Source organism: Chiloscyllium plagiosum, chromosome 18, assembly GCF_004010195.1.
Source record: "Chiloscyllium plagiosum isolate BGI_BamShark_2017 chromosome 18, ASM401019v2, whole genome shotgun sequence".
In the NCBI taxonomy this organism is placed as follows: domain Eukaryota; kingdom Metazoa; phylum Chordata; class Chondrichthyes; order Orectolobiformes; family Hemiscylliidae; genus Chiloscyllium; species Chiloscyllium plagiosum.
Window position 1 is genome coordinate 29,105,104 of NC_057727.1, and position 16,992 is coordinate 29,122,095.

General features: G+C 41.9%; 1 protein-coding gene across 12 annotated transcripts in view; it reads left to right on the forward strand.

Annotated features, from left to right (window-relative positions):
• The window catches only part of LOC122559001 (voltage-dependent L-type calcium channel subunit alpha-1D-like), a 617,537-nt gene that overhangs the window by 482,721 nt on the left and 117,824 nt on the right, over positions 1–16,992 (forward strand). For all 12 annotated transcript variants that reach the window (XM_043708064.1, XM_043708058.1, XM_043708060.1 and 9 more), the window contains one exon: positions 2,840–2,942. In XM_043708064.1, coding sequence (XP_043563999.1) covers positions 2,840–2,942 — 103 coding nt within the window. The remainder of the gene's footprint in view (positions 1–2,839; positions 2,943–16,992) is intronic.

Here is a 16,992-nt window from a genome sequence, read left to right on the forward strand (position 1 = left end):
GGTCTGGCGATGGAGGAGTCCAAGGACCTGCATGTCCTTGGTGGAGTGGGAGGGGGAGTTAAAGTGTTGGGCCACAGGGTGGTTGGGTTGGTTGGTCCGGGTGTCCCAGAGGTGTTCTCTGAAACATTCCGCAAGTAGGCGGCCTGTCTCCCTGTTCCCTCACTTTCTCCTCGTATGGTTTACATCCTGGGTGACTAAAGGAAGTAGGGATAGACATTGCAGAAGGACTTGCTGTAATCTTTCAACTTTCCTTTGTTATGAGGGAAATGCTAGATGATTGTAGAATGATAAATGTGACACTATTACCCCAAAATAGACGCATGGGCAATCTTACTAACTACAGGCAAGTTTAATTGTAAGTAATATTTTTGAATAAGTAATCAAGCAAAAATGAACAGGCATTTGGCGAGGTTTAACCTAATTGAGGAAGACTCGTGCAAATTTGTAAAATCCAGATCATGCCTGACTAATCTAATTTAGTTTTTTGATGAAGTAATGAAGTAACAGAAAAGTTGAATGAGATGAATCTACATTGTCTATATGGATTTTAAGAAATATATGATGAATTACCACAACAGGAAGTTTAACAAAGTTGAATGGTCACTGTCAATTTGGATAAAATATTGTTTCTAGAATAGAAAACAAAACTATGGTAAATTATTGTTTTTCATACTGGAGAATGCAGACAATGGTTCTCTGATGTGTTAGAGCCACTGCTTTTTAATGACTTGCATACTGGAATTCAGTGTAAATTTCTGCTGGTTATCCCAAAATATGCTCATAATGAAAATGATCCCAGTGGACTGCAACAAGACATAGACACACATTAGAATGAGTAGACAAATGGCTGGTGGAATTTAATAATCATTAAAAGAGTAATTAACACAGAATATGGAATCCTGGGCTTCATAAATAGGGAAAGTCATCAAGGCAGTTCTGCTGAATATTTTTAAAATGATTGAACGTTTGTGTTAGAATAATGTGTCCCATTCTGATCGCCATGTTTTAGGAAGAATGGGACACATTATTCTAACACAATCTTTGAGAGAGGCAGAGGAGATTTACCAAAATTTGTTTTTATTAATTATTTCATGGGGTGTGGGTGTTGCAGACAAGACTGTATTCATCACTCATCCCTGGCTGGCCTTGAACTGAGTGGTTGACTATACTATTTTAATGGGCAGTTAACAGGCAACCATATTGCTGTGGCTCTGGAGTTACATATTGGCCAGGCTGGGTAAGGATGGCAGATTTACTTCCAGAATGGGCAGGTAGAGTTTTTTGACAGTTGATAATACTCTCATTTTCTCCACTACTGAGAATAGCTTTTAACTCCAGATGTTTAATTATATTTAATTTCCACCAGCTGAAAATAGCTTTCAATTCCTAATTTATTAATTATATTTCATTTCTACGAGTTGAGGAAGAGGATAAATTGACCATCAAATTGAAAGAAAATCATACCATATGGCAAAGATTAGCGATGAGAGGATTGAGAGAATGTTAAAAATGAACAAGAAGTGATCCAAAAAAGGGAGAACATGAACTATGAGGGCAACAGCAGTAAGAGCCTATTTAAATGTATATAAAGGGAGAATCAAAGGTGAACATAGCCCTTTCAAAAACCCTGGGGAAATAATGGAGAATTGGAAGTGGCAAAGGAGGTTTTTGCCAACACTCGACACTGGATTCATGGTTGTCATGAGTCTCTTAATTCCAGATTTTCTTTATTGGATTCAAATTCACCATCTGCCTTGGCAGGTTTAGAACCTGGGTGTCTAGAACATTACCTAGGCCTCTGGATTAACAGTCTAGTGATAATACCACTCAGCTGTTGCCTGTAAGTAGTCGAATAACTGGTAAGAATCTTCCAAGAATTCTTAGATTTTAGAAAGATTCCAAAGGAATGGAAAACTATCAATGTAACTTGTCTGTTCACAAGGGGTGGGAGGCAAAAAGAACAGGTCAATATAAGCCAGTTGTTTTAACATTTGTCATTGGGAAAACATTTGTGCCTATTATAAAGGATGCAATAGCAGAACATTGAGAAAAATGCACCATGATCAAACAGAGTATAGCTTAAAAAAGGGGAGCTCATGCCTGATGAATTTATTACAGTTCTTTGAAGAGGTAACAAGTGAAATGGATGAAGGATATGTGATATATTTGTATTTCTAAAAGGCATTTGATAATATACCTCACATAAGGCTACTTAATAAGTTAAGAGTCTATGGATGTTGGGAGTTGTATATTAATTAAGGAGAGAGGATTGGCTAACTAATAAGCAAAGAGTTTGGTTAAAAGGGGCATTTTCAGGATGACAACTTGTAACTGGTGGAGTGCCACAGGGATCAGTACCAGAGCATGATCATTAACAATCTATATTAATGACTTAGAGAAGGAGAGTGAATGTACAGTTGACAAATGTATGAATGGCAAAGATTTGTGGGAACATAAGTTGTGAGGGTTACTGAGTCTGTAGAGGAACAGAGACAGGTTAAGAGTGTGTGGGGAAAACACACAGTAGATGGAATAATTTGTGGGAAAATATGAATAGAGAAAAGCTGCTCCAATTAAATTGATGATACAATAATAAGATGATTTAATATCTTCAGGAAAAGGTGCAAGCAGCTGTGAAGAAAATATTTGCTCAGTGCATAGTAATAACCTGGAACTCTCTGCCTTCAACTGTCGTGAAAGCAGAGATTCAAAACCACCAACTTTGTTTGCTCAAATGTTAATATTTTTCTCCTAATTCTTATTAAACAGCAAGTAAAATAACATGGTGACGTCTTTTATGGTGTAAAACTAAAATTTGCCCACTTTCTTTAACTTCCAGAGATTGGTAGCTATGAATATGCCCCTGAATAGTGATGGAACGGTAATGTTCAATGCAACCCTTTTTGCCTTGGTGAGAACAGCTTTGAAAATCAAAACAGATGGTAAGATTCATGTAGATGGATCAGAATACATCCAGTAGAAAAGTATCTAAATTAACTCTAGTGATAACTGATAATAACTTAATATTGTTGTTCAAGGTTGACTGGAATACATTTATGTGAGCCATGCCTCTCAACTGACAGACTTGAAGTTGCAGACTGCAAACTCTGACAGCAGGAACCATTAGCCAAAATAGAGTATGAAAGCAAATGCTCTCCACATCAAAAAGCATCTGTGAAGACAGGGATAGTGATAACTTTTCAAGTTGATGACTTTTCATCAAGCCAACAACCTGAATTATTACTTGCATTTCACTCCCAAGTTGGGAGTACAAAGTTGACACAATTGCCAACTGACATGAGAGTAAGTGCCATTGTTTTTTGAGGGGGTGTGGTGGTGGCAGTTGAAAAGGGGAGTCATGGTGTCAAAATCCAGAAGTGATGTGGAAAGTGAGCTGTATGGAATGCCTGCCTCAGTGCACTGGTTCATTGTCAAAGATATTCACAGAAAACAAAAACCCAGAACTCAGCCCACCTATTCCCTCAGCCCCCTCCCACACAGTGCAGCCACCTCATGCCCTCCATATTTCATGCACCCTCACATTCTCCATGCTGATCCATACCTGCCAAATAATGCCTCTCAACCTCCAAACCAATCTGTGCCTCTGGAGTCACTACCCCATTTGCAGGGGGGAGGAGGTGCTGTTCTTTCATTTGCTGTCTGGCTGGCTGGCTAGCCACCATTTATTGCCCATCCTTAGTTGCCCTTGGTGATGACCTGCCTTCTTGAACCACTGCAGTCACATGTTGTAGTAAACCCACAATGCCATTATGGAAGAAATTCCAGATTTGATCCTATTTCTGGCATCCATTAGTCTCGTGAGATCATGGATCTGTGGCTGGGAAGTCTTGCTTGAATCTTTGTTTGTAGAGCAGCGTCTGTTGTGGCTGTAGAGGCCCACACGGGAGTGGCAGTCTCAGCTGCAGCGACTGCACTTGAAGGTGCTCACCTCCAGTGTTGTCCTGGTGATTTTCCGGCGGGTGCAGTTTTCTTCAACAGCAAGCTTGAGTTTCTCTTTTTCTCTTTTTAGACGTCTGCATAATTTCAGCCTCCAGTGAGAGTGATCGTTTGCAATGCCCTCTCACCTCTCAACATTCATGTTTAGTGACTTCATGTCCCTCTTGCAGACATCTTTGAAACGAGGATGGGACTGCCCTTGTGCTCTTTTGCTGGAGGTCAGTTCCCCATAGAGCAGGTCTTTAGGGATCCTCCCATCTGACATGCAGTGTACGTGGTCCAGCCAGCAGAGACAGCACTATTGGAGCAGGGTGATGAGGCTGGGTATCTGGGCGCAGGCCAGGACCTTATTGTTGGTGACTCGGTCAGTCCACTTGATGTCCAGGATGCATCTCACACTGTGAAGGAGGAAGGCGTTGTGACGCGGCTTCTGTCTGGAGTAGAGGCTCCAGGTCTTGTTGCCATAAAGCAGTGTGCTGAGGATGTAGACCCTGTAGACTGCAACCTTGGTGTGCGTTGTCAGCTTTCTGTTCTCCCAGACACTCTTTGTCAGCCTGACGAATGTTGAGCCTACACATCTGATCCATCTGTTGATCTCTGAGTCCAGGGAGAGACTGACCGTGATGGTGGAGCCAAGGTATATAAACTCGTGGACTACCTCCAGCTCATAGTTATTGATGGTAATGGCAAGGAGTGTTTAGCACCTTGAGCCAACATTGTTGGTCTTCTTCAGGCTGATGGTCAAGCTGAAGTCCTAACAGGCCCTTGACAGGTGCTTGAGGTGTTGCAGTTGCTCTTCTGAGTGTGATCACAATGCTGCATCATGAAGACAGAGGGTGGTGGTGGAGGGTTCTTTTTCAGACTGGAAGCCTGTGACCAGTGGAGTGCCACAAGGATCGGTGCTGGGTCCACTACTTTTCATCATTTATATAAATGATTTGGATGTGAGCATAAGAGGTATAGTTAGTAAGTTTGCAGATGACACCAAAATTGGAGGTGTAGTGGATCACAAAGAAGATTACCTCAGATTACAATGGGATCTTGATCAGATGGGCCAATGGGCTGAGAAGTGGCAGATGGAGTTTAATTCAGATAAATGCGAGGTGCTGCATTTTGGGAAAGCAAATCTTAGCAGGACTTATACACTTAATGGTAAGGTCCTAGGGAGTGTTGCTGAACAAAGAGACCTTGGAGTGCAGTTTCATAGCTCCTTGAAAATGGAGTCGCAGGTAGATAGGTTGGTGAAGAAGGCATTTGGTATGCTTTCCTTTATTGGTCAGAGTATTGAGTACAGGAGTTCGGAGATCATGTTGCGGCTGTACAGGACATTGGCTAGGCCACTGTTGGAATATTGCATGCAATTCTGGTCTCCTTCCTATTGGAAAGATGTTGTGAAACTTGAAAGGGTTAAGAAAAGATTTACAAGGATCTTGCCAGGGTTAGAGGATTTGAGCTTTAGGGAGAGATTGAATAGGCTTGGGCTGTTTTCACTGGAGTGTCGGAGGCCTTATATCGTGAGGGGCATGGATAGGATAAATAGACAGCCTTTTCCTTGGGGTGTGGGAGTCCAGAACTAGATGGCGTAGGTTTAGGGTAAGAGGGGAAAGATATCAAAGAGACCTAAGGGGCAACTTTTTCGCACAGAGCGAGGTATGTATGTGTGGAATGAGCTGCCAGAGGATGTGGAGGAGGCTGGTATAATTGCAAAATTTAAGAGGCATTTGGATGAGTATATGAATAGGAAGGGTTTGGAGGGATATGGGCCAGGTACTGGCAGGTGGGACTAGATTGAGTTGGGATATCTGGTCCACGTGGACGAATTGGACCGAAGAGTCTGTTTCCGTGCTGTACATCTCTATGACTGTATGACTCTACCATGTCTCTGATGAGTACTCCACGGTCCATGGTTTTCGCTGGGATAGTCTGAGCAGCCTTACGTCCTTTCTGGTGTGGAGGTAGACACCATCAGTTGATGTTCCAAAGGCATGCTTGAGAATGCCGAACAGGGTGGGGGCAAGCGCACAGCCTTGCTTCATCCCGCTGTGAATGTTGAAGGCCTCAGAAGAAGAGCCTTCAAACTGAACGATGCCCTTCATGCCTGTGTGGAATGACTGAACTATCCTAAGGAGTCTTGGAGGTGCAACCAATCCTGGCAAAGTCAAAGGCCTTCGTGAGGTCAATGAAGGCAACATAGAGTGGTTGTCTTTGCTGTTTGCATTTCTCTTGTAGCTGTCAAAGGGAAAAGATCATGTCGATTGTGGAGCATTCTGACCTGAAACTGCACTGAGACTTAGGACTTTCTGCAGTCTGTTCAGGACCTCGCGGGTGAAGACCTTTCCAATGGTGCTCAGCAAAGAGATTCCCTTGTGGTTCTTACAGCCACTTCTGTCCTCTTTGTTCTAATATAGGGTGACAATGTTGCAGTCTCTCATGTCTTGCGGCACTGCTCCCTCTTACCAGCACTGACACAGTAGTTTGTGCAGGAGGTTTAGCAGGACACCCTTTGCGTATTTGATGGTCTATCCTGATGCCTTCTCAGTAGGCAGGCTTCGATTACTTTACTCAGCTGTTCGGCAGTTGGCAATGCATCCAGTTACTCCATGACAGGCATTCCACAGCTTCTAGCACGCCATCCGAGATGCTGTTTTCTCTGGAGAAGACTTCAGAGTAATGCGCCACTCATCTCCTCATCTGCTTGTGGTTGTCTTGGATGGTCTCATCTGTTATGATTTTCAGTGGTGCTGTTTTGCTTTGGGTTGAACCAATGGTTTTCCTGATCCCCTCATACACTCCAAGGATATTGCCTGTGTCGAATGATGACTGATGCTTTTGCACAGTTGTACCCAGTAATCATTTGCACAGTGTCTGGCTGTTTTGTGGGCCTTGCTTCTTGCTGTCCTTAGCGCTTGCAGTGTTGCCTATTTGGGGTGGCATTTGTGCTCTAGTAGTGCAACACGCTTTGCCTCGATGACAGTGGTGAGTTTACTTGAGCTCACTTCAAACCAGTCTTGTGTCTTCCCCTGTTTCTTCCCAAAGTCCTTGAGTGCAGTGCTGTGGATAGTGTCCCTGAGAGAGTCCCAGCTCTGCTGAGCACCTCCTTCTGGTGAGTCTGCAAGGAACGCATCTTCCAGTGACTTGATGAACTCTGCTGCTTTCTCTGGGTGTAGGGTCTTACTGGCATTGATGCGCTGCTTGTGTGGAGACTTGTCGTAGTGCATCTTCTCTGGCCAAAGTCTGTTCTTGCAGCAAACCAGAGTGTGATCCGTGTCACAGTCAGCACTCTGAAAGGAGCAAGTCATGAGCATGTCTCTCAGGTGGTGGCATCTGGTGATTATCAGGTCTATCTGGTGCCAGTGTTTGGAATGGAAGTGTCACCAAGACACTTTGTTCTGAGCTTTGGACTGGAAGTAGGTGTTGGTGACATATAATTTGTGGAGCATGCAAAGCTCGAGTAGTCATTGCCCGTTGTCATTCATAGTGCCAATCCCATTCTGCCCCAGGCAGCTTGGCCAGGAGTTGTGGTCGACGCCAATTCTGGTGTTGAAGTCGTCAAGTAGCAGCAACTGTTCCTGACTTGAGGTCCCCAGTATTATGATTTGAGAACTGGTTGTAAAACTCATCCTTTGCATCTTGTGTAGAGTAGAAGGTTGGTGCATAGATGCTGACAAGGTTGACTATTGCTATTCCTATTACCGTGAACAAAGTTAAAAATCACACAACACCAAGTAATAGTCCAATTTGGAAATGCTGTTTCTTCCTCAGGTGGTTGTGGAGAATAAGATAATAAGACACAGAATTTATAGCCAAATGAGTACAGTGTCATGAAGATGTGATGATACATTAAACAATTTTAGATCAAATCTTTCATCTTTTAGAACGGAATGTGTTGGTTTCTGTTCTTTGATATGTAAATCCCTGAATTACTTTAAAATTACATTCTCAAGAAAGGTGAATCTTTTCTAACAACAGGTGTCATATCAGCTCAGACAATGCATTCAGGTGTGAGGTTTAGATTAGATTACTTACATTAGATTAGATTACTTACAGTGTGGAAACAGGCCCTTCGGCCCAACAAGTCCACACCGACCCGCCGAAGCGCAACCCACCCATACCCCTACATTTACCCCTTTAACCTAACACTACGGGCAATTTAGCATGGCCAATTCACCTGACCCGCACATTTTTTGGATTGTGGGAGGAAACCGGAGCACCCGGAGGAAACCCACGCAGACACGGGGAGAACGTGCAAACTCCACACAGTCAGTCGCCTGAGTCGGGAATTGAACCCAGGTCTCTGGCGCTGTGAGGCAGCAGTGCTAACCACTGTGCCACCGTGCCGCCCATCACGGTCTGTTTGTGTCCCAGTGTTGAGCTAGACTGGTTCTATTTCTAAAGTGGATTTACAGAGTTTTACATGGATTCAGTTAGTTTCTGAACAAAATAAAATGTAATTCTGCAAAAAACAAATTCACCTCAAACTTCTGTGTGCATGCATGTTGGAGAGACAGAGTGGGTGTGAGAATGTGATAGAGTATGTGTGTGTGTGTAGGCTTGGTTAAGTGTGCGAGTGTGTGGAGGTATACGCCTGTGAGAGGGTGTGTGCGTGGGTATGTGTGCGTAAGAGAGAGAGCTTGTCTGTGAGAGAGGGTCTGCGTGAGTTTGTGAGTATGTTGGAATGTGTGTGTGTGTGAGAGAGTGTATAGTACAATGGGATCACCTGTAGAACATAGAACATTACAGCGCAGTACTGGCCCTTCGACCCTCGATGTTGCGTCGACCTGTGGAACCAATCTGAAGACCATTTAATCTACAGTATTTCATTCTCATCCATATACCTATCCAATCACCATTTAAATGCCCTTAAAATTGGCGAGTGTACTACTGTTGCAGGCAGGCCATTCCACACCCTACTACTATCTGAGTAAAGAAACTACCTCTGGTATCTGTCCTATATCTATCACCCCTCAATTTAAAGCTATGTCCCTTCATGCTAGCCATCACCATCCGAGGAAAAAGGCTCTCACTGTCCACCCTGTCTAACCCTCTGATTATCTTACATGTCTCAATTAAGTCACCTCTCAACCTCCTTCTCTCTAACAAAAATAGCCTCAAGTTCCTCAGCCTTTCCTCGTAAGACCTTCCCTCCATACCAAGCAATATCCAAATAAATCTCCTCCGAACTCTTTCCAAAGCTTCCACATCCTTCCCATAATTCGATGACCAGAACTGTACACAATACTCCAAGTGCAACCTCTTCAGAGTTTTGTACAGCTGCAGCACGATCTCATGGTTCCCTCTTGGTATTAATAATGGTAACACACCGTATGCCGCCTTAACAACCCTATCAAGTTGGGTGACGACTTTCAGGGATCTAAGACCTCTCTGTTCATCTACACTACCAAGAATCTTACCATTAGCCCAGTACTCTTTATTCCTGTTGCTCCTTCCCAAATGAATCACCTTACATTTTTCCATATTAAACTCCATTTGCCACCCTCTTAGCCCAGCTATGCAATTTATCTGTGTTCCTGTATAACCCACAACATCCTTCTTCACTATCCACAACTTGACCAACCTTCGTGTTATCTGCAAATTTACTAACCCGTCCTTCTATGCCCTCATCCAGGTCATTTATAAAAACAACAGTGGCCCTCAGTCAGATCCTTGCGGTACCCGACTAGTAACTGAACTCCAGGATTAATATTTCCTATCAACTACCACCCTCTGTCTTCTTTCAGCTCATCAATTTCTGATCCAAACTATTAAATCACCCTCAATCCCATGCCTCCCTATTTTGTGCAATAGCCGACCTTGGGGAACCTTATCAAATGCCTTACTGAAATCCATATACACCACATCAACCGCTTTACCCTCATCCACCAGTTTGGTCACCTTTGCAAAGCCGTGTTGACTATCCCTGATCAATTTATTCCTTTCTAGATGATTATAAATCCTATCTCTTATGACCTTTTCCAACACTTTCCCCACAATCGAAGTAAGGCTCACTGGTCTATAATTACTAGGGTTGTCTCCATTCCCCTTCTTGAACAAGGGAACAACATTTGCTATCCTTCAGTCTTCTGGCACTATTCCTGTAGACAATGACAACATAAAGATAAAAGCCAAAGGTTCTGCAATCTTCTCCCTGCCTTCCCAGAAAACCCTAGGATAAATCCTATCTGACCCAGGGGACTTATCTATTCTCACACTTTCCAAAATTGCTAACACCTCCTCCTTGTGCACCTCAATCCCATCTATTCCAGTAGCGTGTATTGTAGTATTCTGCTCGACAACATTGACTTTCTCCAATATGAATACTGACAATAAATATTCGTTTAGCACTTCCCCTATCTCCTCTGTACTGTGACATGAACCCAAGGTCCTGGTTGAGGCCATTCCCATGAGAACCGAATGTGGCTATCAACTTCTGCTCGGCCACTCTGCGTGTTGCCTTTTTCCGAAGTCTGTCTTGGAGGATGGTCGCCCGGACTACTGAAGTGTTCCCCAACGGGAGGGAACACTCCTGCCTGGTGATTGTTGCGCGGTGTCCATTCGTCCATTGTCGTAGCATCTGCTCGGTCTCAGCAATATACCATGCCTCAGGGCATCCTTGCCTGCAGCATAGAATATAGACAACATTGGCCAAGTCACCATGAGTGCTCACTGCATACATGGTGGGAGGTGTCCCCACATGTAATGGTGGTATCCATGTCAATGCTCTGACACATCTTGCAGCAGCTGCCATGACCGGGTTTTACAGTGTTCTTGTCTTGAAGACTGGGTAGTTTGCTGTGAACAATGATCTGTTTAATGTAGGAGATATAGAGAGTGTGTGCGCAAATGAGACCTTATCTCCTATACGTTTATGAGGTGAATTTGTTTTTGCAGAATTACATTTTATTTTGCTCAAAAAATGCGCGATTCCATGTAAAACTCTGTAAATCCCACTTAAGAAATAGAACCAGTCTAACTCAACATTGGGACGCAAACAGACCTCACACCTGAATGCATTGTCTGAGCTGAGATGGCACCTATTATTAGAAAAGATTCACCTTTCTTGAGAATGTAATTTAAAAGAAATTCTGGGATTTATATATCAAAGAACAGAAACCAACACATCTCATTCTAAAAGATGAAAGACTTGATCTAAAATAATTTAATGTATCCTCACCTTTGCATGACACTGCACTCATTTGGCTATAGATTCTGTGTCTTATTATCTTATACTCCACAACCAGCTGAGGAAGAAGCAGCACTTCGAGAGCTAGTGTTTCCAAATAAACTGTTGGACCATAACCTGGTGTTGTGTGATTTGCAACTCTGTCCACCCCAGTCCAACACCGGCATCTCCAAGTTATTACAGTGAAAGAGTAGCAATGGTGAGTGGCTTGGAAGGGAACTTGCAGGTGGTGGTGTTCCCATGTAACTACTGCTCTTGTCTTTCCAGGTAGAAGTAGTCATAGTTTGGAAGATGCTGCCTAAGGATCTTTGGTGAATTTCTGCAATGCATCTTGTATATAGTAATATTGCTTGTGAGCGTTGGTGGTGGAGGGAATGGATCTTTGTGGATGTGATGCCAGTCAAGTGGGTTGCTCTGTTCTGATCTTCTTGCAAGTTGTTGGCTGCACTTATGCAGGCAAATGGAAGTATTTAATCACACTCTTGACTTGCACTTTGTAGATAGTGGATAGGTTCTGGGGAATCAGGCGATGAGTTGCTCGCCATGGTATTCCTAGCCTCTGTCCTGTTCTTGTAGTTACTGTACTTATTTGGTGAGTCCAGTTGAATTTCTGGTCAATGGTAACCCCCAGGAGATTGATAGTGCTGCAAATGATTTAGCCTTATCTTTTGCACTGATGTGTTGGGCTCTTCCATCATTGAGGATAGGATGTTTGTGGAGCCACCTCCTCCAGTAAGTTGTTTACTTTTCCACTACTATTCGTGACTGGATGTAGCAGATTGTTGAGCTTAGATATGGTTATGGGATCATTTAGCTCTGCCTGTCACTTGCTGCTAAGGCTTCTTGGCATATAAGTAATCTTGTTAGTAGCATCACTAGGCTGACACCTTATTTTTAGGTATGCCTGGTGCTACTCTTGGAATGTCCTTTTGAACTCTCCATTGAACCAGGTTTTTATCCCGTGGCTTGATGGTAATGGTTGAGTGGGAGATATTCCAGGCCTTGAGGTTACATTTTGTAGGATTATCATTCTGTTGCGGTTAATGGCCCACAGCACCTCATTAATGCCCAGTCTTGATTTGATAGATCTGTTTGAAGTCAGTCCCATTTAGAACAGTGATCGTGGCACACAACATATTGGAGGGTATTCTCAATGTGAAGGCAAGACTTTGTCTCCACAAGGATTGTGTGGTGGTCACTCTTATAAATACTGTCATGGACTTATGCATCTGCAGCCAGGAAGTTGGTAAGGATGAGGTCACGTTTTACCTCTCTTGTTGATTTCAGCACCATTTGCTGCAGGCCAAATCTAACAGCTTTGTCCTTTCGGACTCAGTAATGCTGCTGCCACTCTTGGTGATGGCTATTGAAATCATCCACCCAGAATATAATTTGCACCTTTGCCATCTTCACTATTTCCTCTGAGTGTTATTCAACATGGAGGAGTACTGATTCATCAGCTGAGGGAGGACGGTTTGTGATAAGCAGGTCTCCTTGCCCATATTTAACCTGATGCATTGAGACTTTGAAGTCTGGAGTCTACGTTGAGTACTTCCAGTGCAACTCCCTCCTGCCTATATCACTGTTTCTTCTAGGTCTATTCTGCTGATAGTACAGAACATATGCATAGATGGTGATGGTGGCATCTGTGACTCATAGAATCATACCTTAAAATTAATGCCTGACTGTAGTTTGACTAGTCTACGAGACAGCTCTCCCAATTTTGGCACCAACTCCCAGACATTAGTGGGGAGGACTTTGCAGGGTCAATAAGGCTGTTTTTGCAATTTTTGTTTCCAGTGCCAACTCTGTGCTAGATGGTCTGTCTGGTTTCATTTCTTTGTATGCCAATCCATTATGCCAACCTATTCTCATCATCGTTCAAATGGCCCTGTATAGCCTCTAAGCCAACTTGGAACCATACCCTGTCAACTCTTGCTACCCAGCCTGTCTTCCCCCCCCCCCCCGCCCAACTTACCACTCTTCACACTTGCACATGCCATTTTAACTCATCCAGAATTTTCCACAGTTATAGCTCAAAGCCCATGCTGAAAAGAAATGTGATAAAAATTCTTTAATGTCTAATGAAAAATTCAGTTTTTTTTTAAATCACTGAAACATTTTTAATCAGTTTATTCAGTACATTTAATTTCTATTAATCCTTTATATTAAAAAAACAAGCAATGAAATTCATAGTTGCAGTTCAAAGAGTTTATAACCATTTAGAATAATGAACCATGCTGTGGAATGACAGGCACTCCATTGTGACAATGAAAGGTTGTAAAATTCATATCATTCAGCACTAATCCTGCAATCATAACCCCCAACAGTATATCAGCAAGTGACAATTTCTAAATAGGAGACTTTTTTAAATCTTTAAGGGACAAGTGTTTTAAATGCCTCAACAGCTTGACAACTCCTTTGAAATCTCTTTGATACTTGCAATGAACTTGACAGTTTGTGAGTTGATGCAATTTTTATGCACATTATGTATCTTTTAACAAGTCCAAAAGGCTTCCCACCTGCATCAAAGAGAACCTTAACTTTCCCAATGGGTATCTGACTTCTCCAAAAGCTGTCCTGGGATCAAATCGAAAAGGACACTTCATTCTCCAAAAGAGTTCCCTGCCTCACCAAAGGATTCTGCCAGCTTTAGAACTTCTCCTGAGTCTAGAGTGCCTAAATTATCTTTGAACATGCCTCTAGGGAAAAAAAAACCACATTAGACTAAGACAGTTGCACCTTAACATGTGCAGTTGTTACCATAGACCATGGATATGCACATTAGAAACTGCCTCGAACTGCAAAAATAGCAGACACTTTGTTCAGGTTTGGATTTTCAGATTTGGACCTACGGCACTCTTTTACAAAGACAAAGAGGCTTTCAGTCTTTATAACATATCAGGTTATTAACAATTTCTTTCTCCACAGATGCTGCCGAATCTACTATTTTTGGTGAAAAGAGAGCACTCTATTTTCTTATGTACAGTAATATATATTATAAAATAATATCATATTTTAAATATTGTTATTTGCATAATTCTGATAACATTAACAAAACATTTCAGTGCTCGCAAAAAGAATTGCAAGTTAAGATTTAAACCATTAATTGGTTGAAAAAATATGGAAAAGAAAGTGAATTCCATGTTTCCTTTATAAACAAGTCCAAAAAGCAGTCACGAAAGCTTTTATCCCATTTCTCGTTGAAGATTCAAGAATGTCATATTAAAGTCAGGTTACATTAAATAGAGAATAGGGTTATAGGGCTGGGGGAAGCTACAAGGAACAGGGGGACAAAACTATGAGCAACACAAAAAAATTGAAACATAAATTTACAGCAAGACATCCATGTCCATGCTATTTCCAAATTAATTCTTTAAATAGCCTGTATTATATTTAACTTGGCCTTGGAACTACATCATAAAGAGGTCGATGCAACAGGACAAGCAGAAGAGAGCTTTGCAGGATAGTGAACGAGGGTGAAGTTGTAGGGGGTACCTGACTACATGAAGCTGTACAGAAATCAGATTTTCTTGCTTGGCTTCACAGAGGAACAGTTTTCAGTGGCTCTGGTTTTCTGGGGTGGGGGCAGTCACTTGCTGAACCAAGAGTTGGAGTTCCTTACTCGTGCATCCATAGCACTCGTGGTGACTGTGAAGTTCACCTTGGACCTGATCTTTATACATCACACTTTTTTTTCAAAAACCAGTTACATCACCGTCTCTTTGCTTTTAATGCACTTTGCAATCAAGGAAGTAGAAGAAAAACCGTTTGCTTAAGCAGCAGGAATTCCTCACTTTTGCGAAGGAGAATATAAAATAGAGAGAACAATGGGCCTTTTGAGAATTTCTGAGTGAGGTGGCTTGCAAGTTGCATCCATGTGAGCCTTTGTGGTCAACTGCAAGGCTAAGCCCTCTTTTACAATAAGAAGGAATTCCATTTTTAAATGTGCAAAATAACTGCAACAATAGACAAGAAATTATGCAGATTTGTAACTGGTATCTTGGTGTCATTAGCCAAGATACACACTTTCAACCTGTGTTCTTCATCAGTGTACCCTCTCTTCCACCCAGATATTTGGTCTAGAGGCCAGTTATTTGTGAACAAGTACCATCATCTTCTAATACCTTGCTTATGCCTTCTGTTAGGCTGACCAAACAGATATATAACAGAACCAGAAACAATGGAGACCATCAGACCCCTCAAGAACAAGTTCTGATTGCTTGACGTGCTTCATTACAGAAAAATTTGTCAATGCATGCTGCATGTCACATGATTTAATATTGCAAAGTATTGCAAAAGTAGAAAAACTAGAGCTTATAGTTGGTTATAGCTTGTTTTTAGATGTGGGGCTTGACCCCTCTGCATTGAGGCATGCACCATGCAAACTTGGTGCTGCCTTTTTATTTGCCTGATTGTGACTTCAGCAAGGTATACTTATATCACATGTTGCAACCAACCTGCAAAGCTGCCTGTCCCTCCTTGAAAAGAAACAGCATTCAGGCGAATGAGCTGCTCACTCACACCCAATATAGTACAAATGGAGCACCGGAGAAGGATCCAGCGTTCACAGATGCAGCACTTGATGCCTTAGTGATAGAGATGGATAGGAGTTGAAAGATCACCTTTCCTCACTGAATTACCCTTTGATGGTGACATCGATCCACATTTCATAACTCGAGACTGTATTAAATGTTCCAGGCCTTCTTACAGTATATTCCATTTCACACCAAGTTATGTATAAGTTAATCATATGATTCTTGGCATTTCCATTTCTAAAATATTGATACTTTTAGCTGAAATTTTTCTATGATGATGCAATTATTTTGCATATATATGATGTCATCTTTTTTCCAGATATATCTTCCTTATGTCTGCTATAATGCATTTTCTGTTGCATTAATGTCCCTAATTAGATCTATTTCTCAAGAATTACAAGTTTCTACTGCACCTTTTTATTGTTGGTAGTGCTTCATTCTTATTACAAACACGTATCTTTTACTGCTCTGCATTTAAAAAGGAAATGTAATAATATTTTTCTCGCTATGCATCCAATAAAAGAAATGACAATAACAAAATTAAATGTAACATTTTCAGTATTGACTTGTTGTACCAAATGACTAACCCCATCCACCTTTTGCCATCTAAATTTCCACACTTTTTTTTCCCCACTCTTCCCCCACTTGAACTGATACCCCACCGACTCTTTGTTAAGGATCATAGCCAGCCATGCTGCTCAAAATTCCCAGGCCTACTCAAGACAAGAATTCACCTTCACGAGGAACTGGTTGTAGTCCCAAGCGTTGATCACTATTCTCTTCTGATGTTGTTAAGATTACAGAGTTAAAAATCACACAACACCAGGTTATAGTCCAACAGGTTTAATTGGAAGCACTAGCTTTTGGAGCGCTGCTCCTTCATCAGGTGGTTGTGGAGTACACAATTGTAAGACACGGAATTTATAGCAAAAGTTTACAGTGCTATGTAACTGAAATTATACATTGAAAAATACCTTGATTGTTTGTTATGTCTCTCATCTGTTAGAACAACCATGATAGTTTCATTTCTTTCATATGTAAATCGCAAAACGTTTTTAAAAGTTATATTCTCAGGTGAACTGTAACAATTGGTGTGAGCCCAGATAATGTGTTGAAGGTGTTAGCCCCCATGTGCTGCTGTCTGTGCCATAATGTTTAGACTGATTCTAATCTAAAAAATGAATTAGCAGAATCTTACATGGATTCATGCAGTTTTTGAGCAAAGTACAATGTAACTCTGCAAGTACAAATTCACCCCACAAACGTATATGTGTATGTGTGCACACAAATCCACATGCATCAGATTAGAATCAGTCT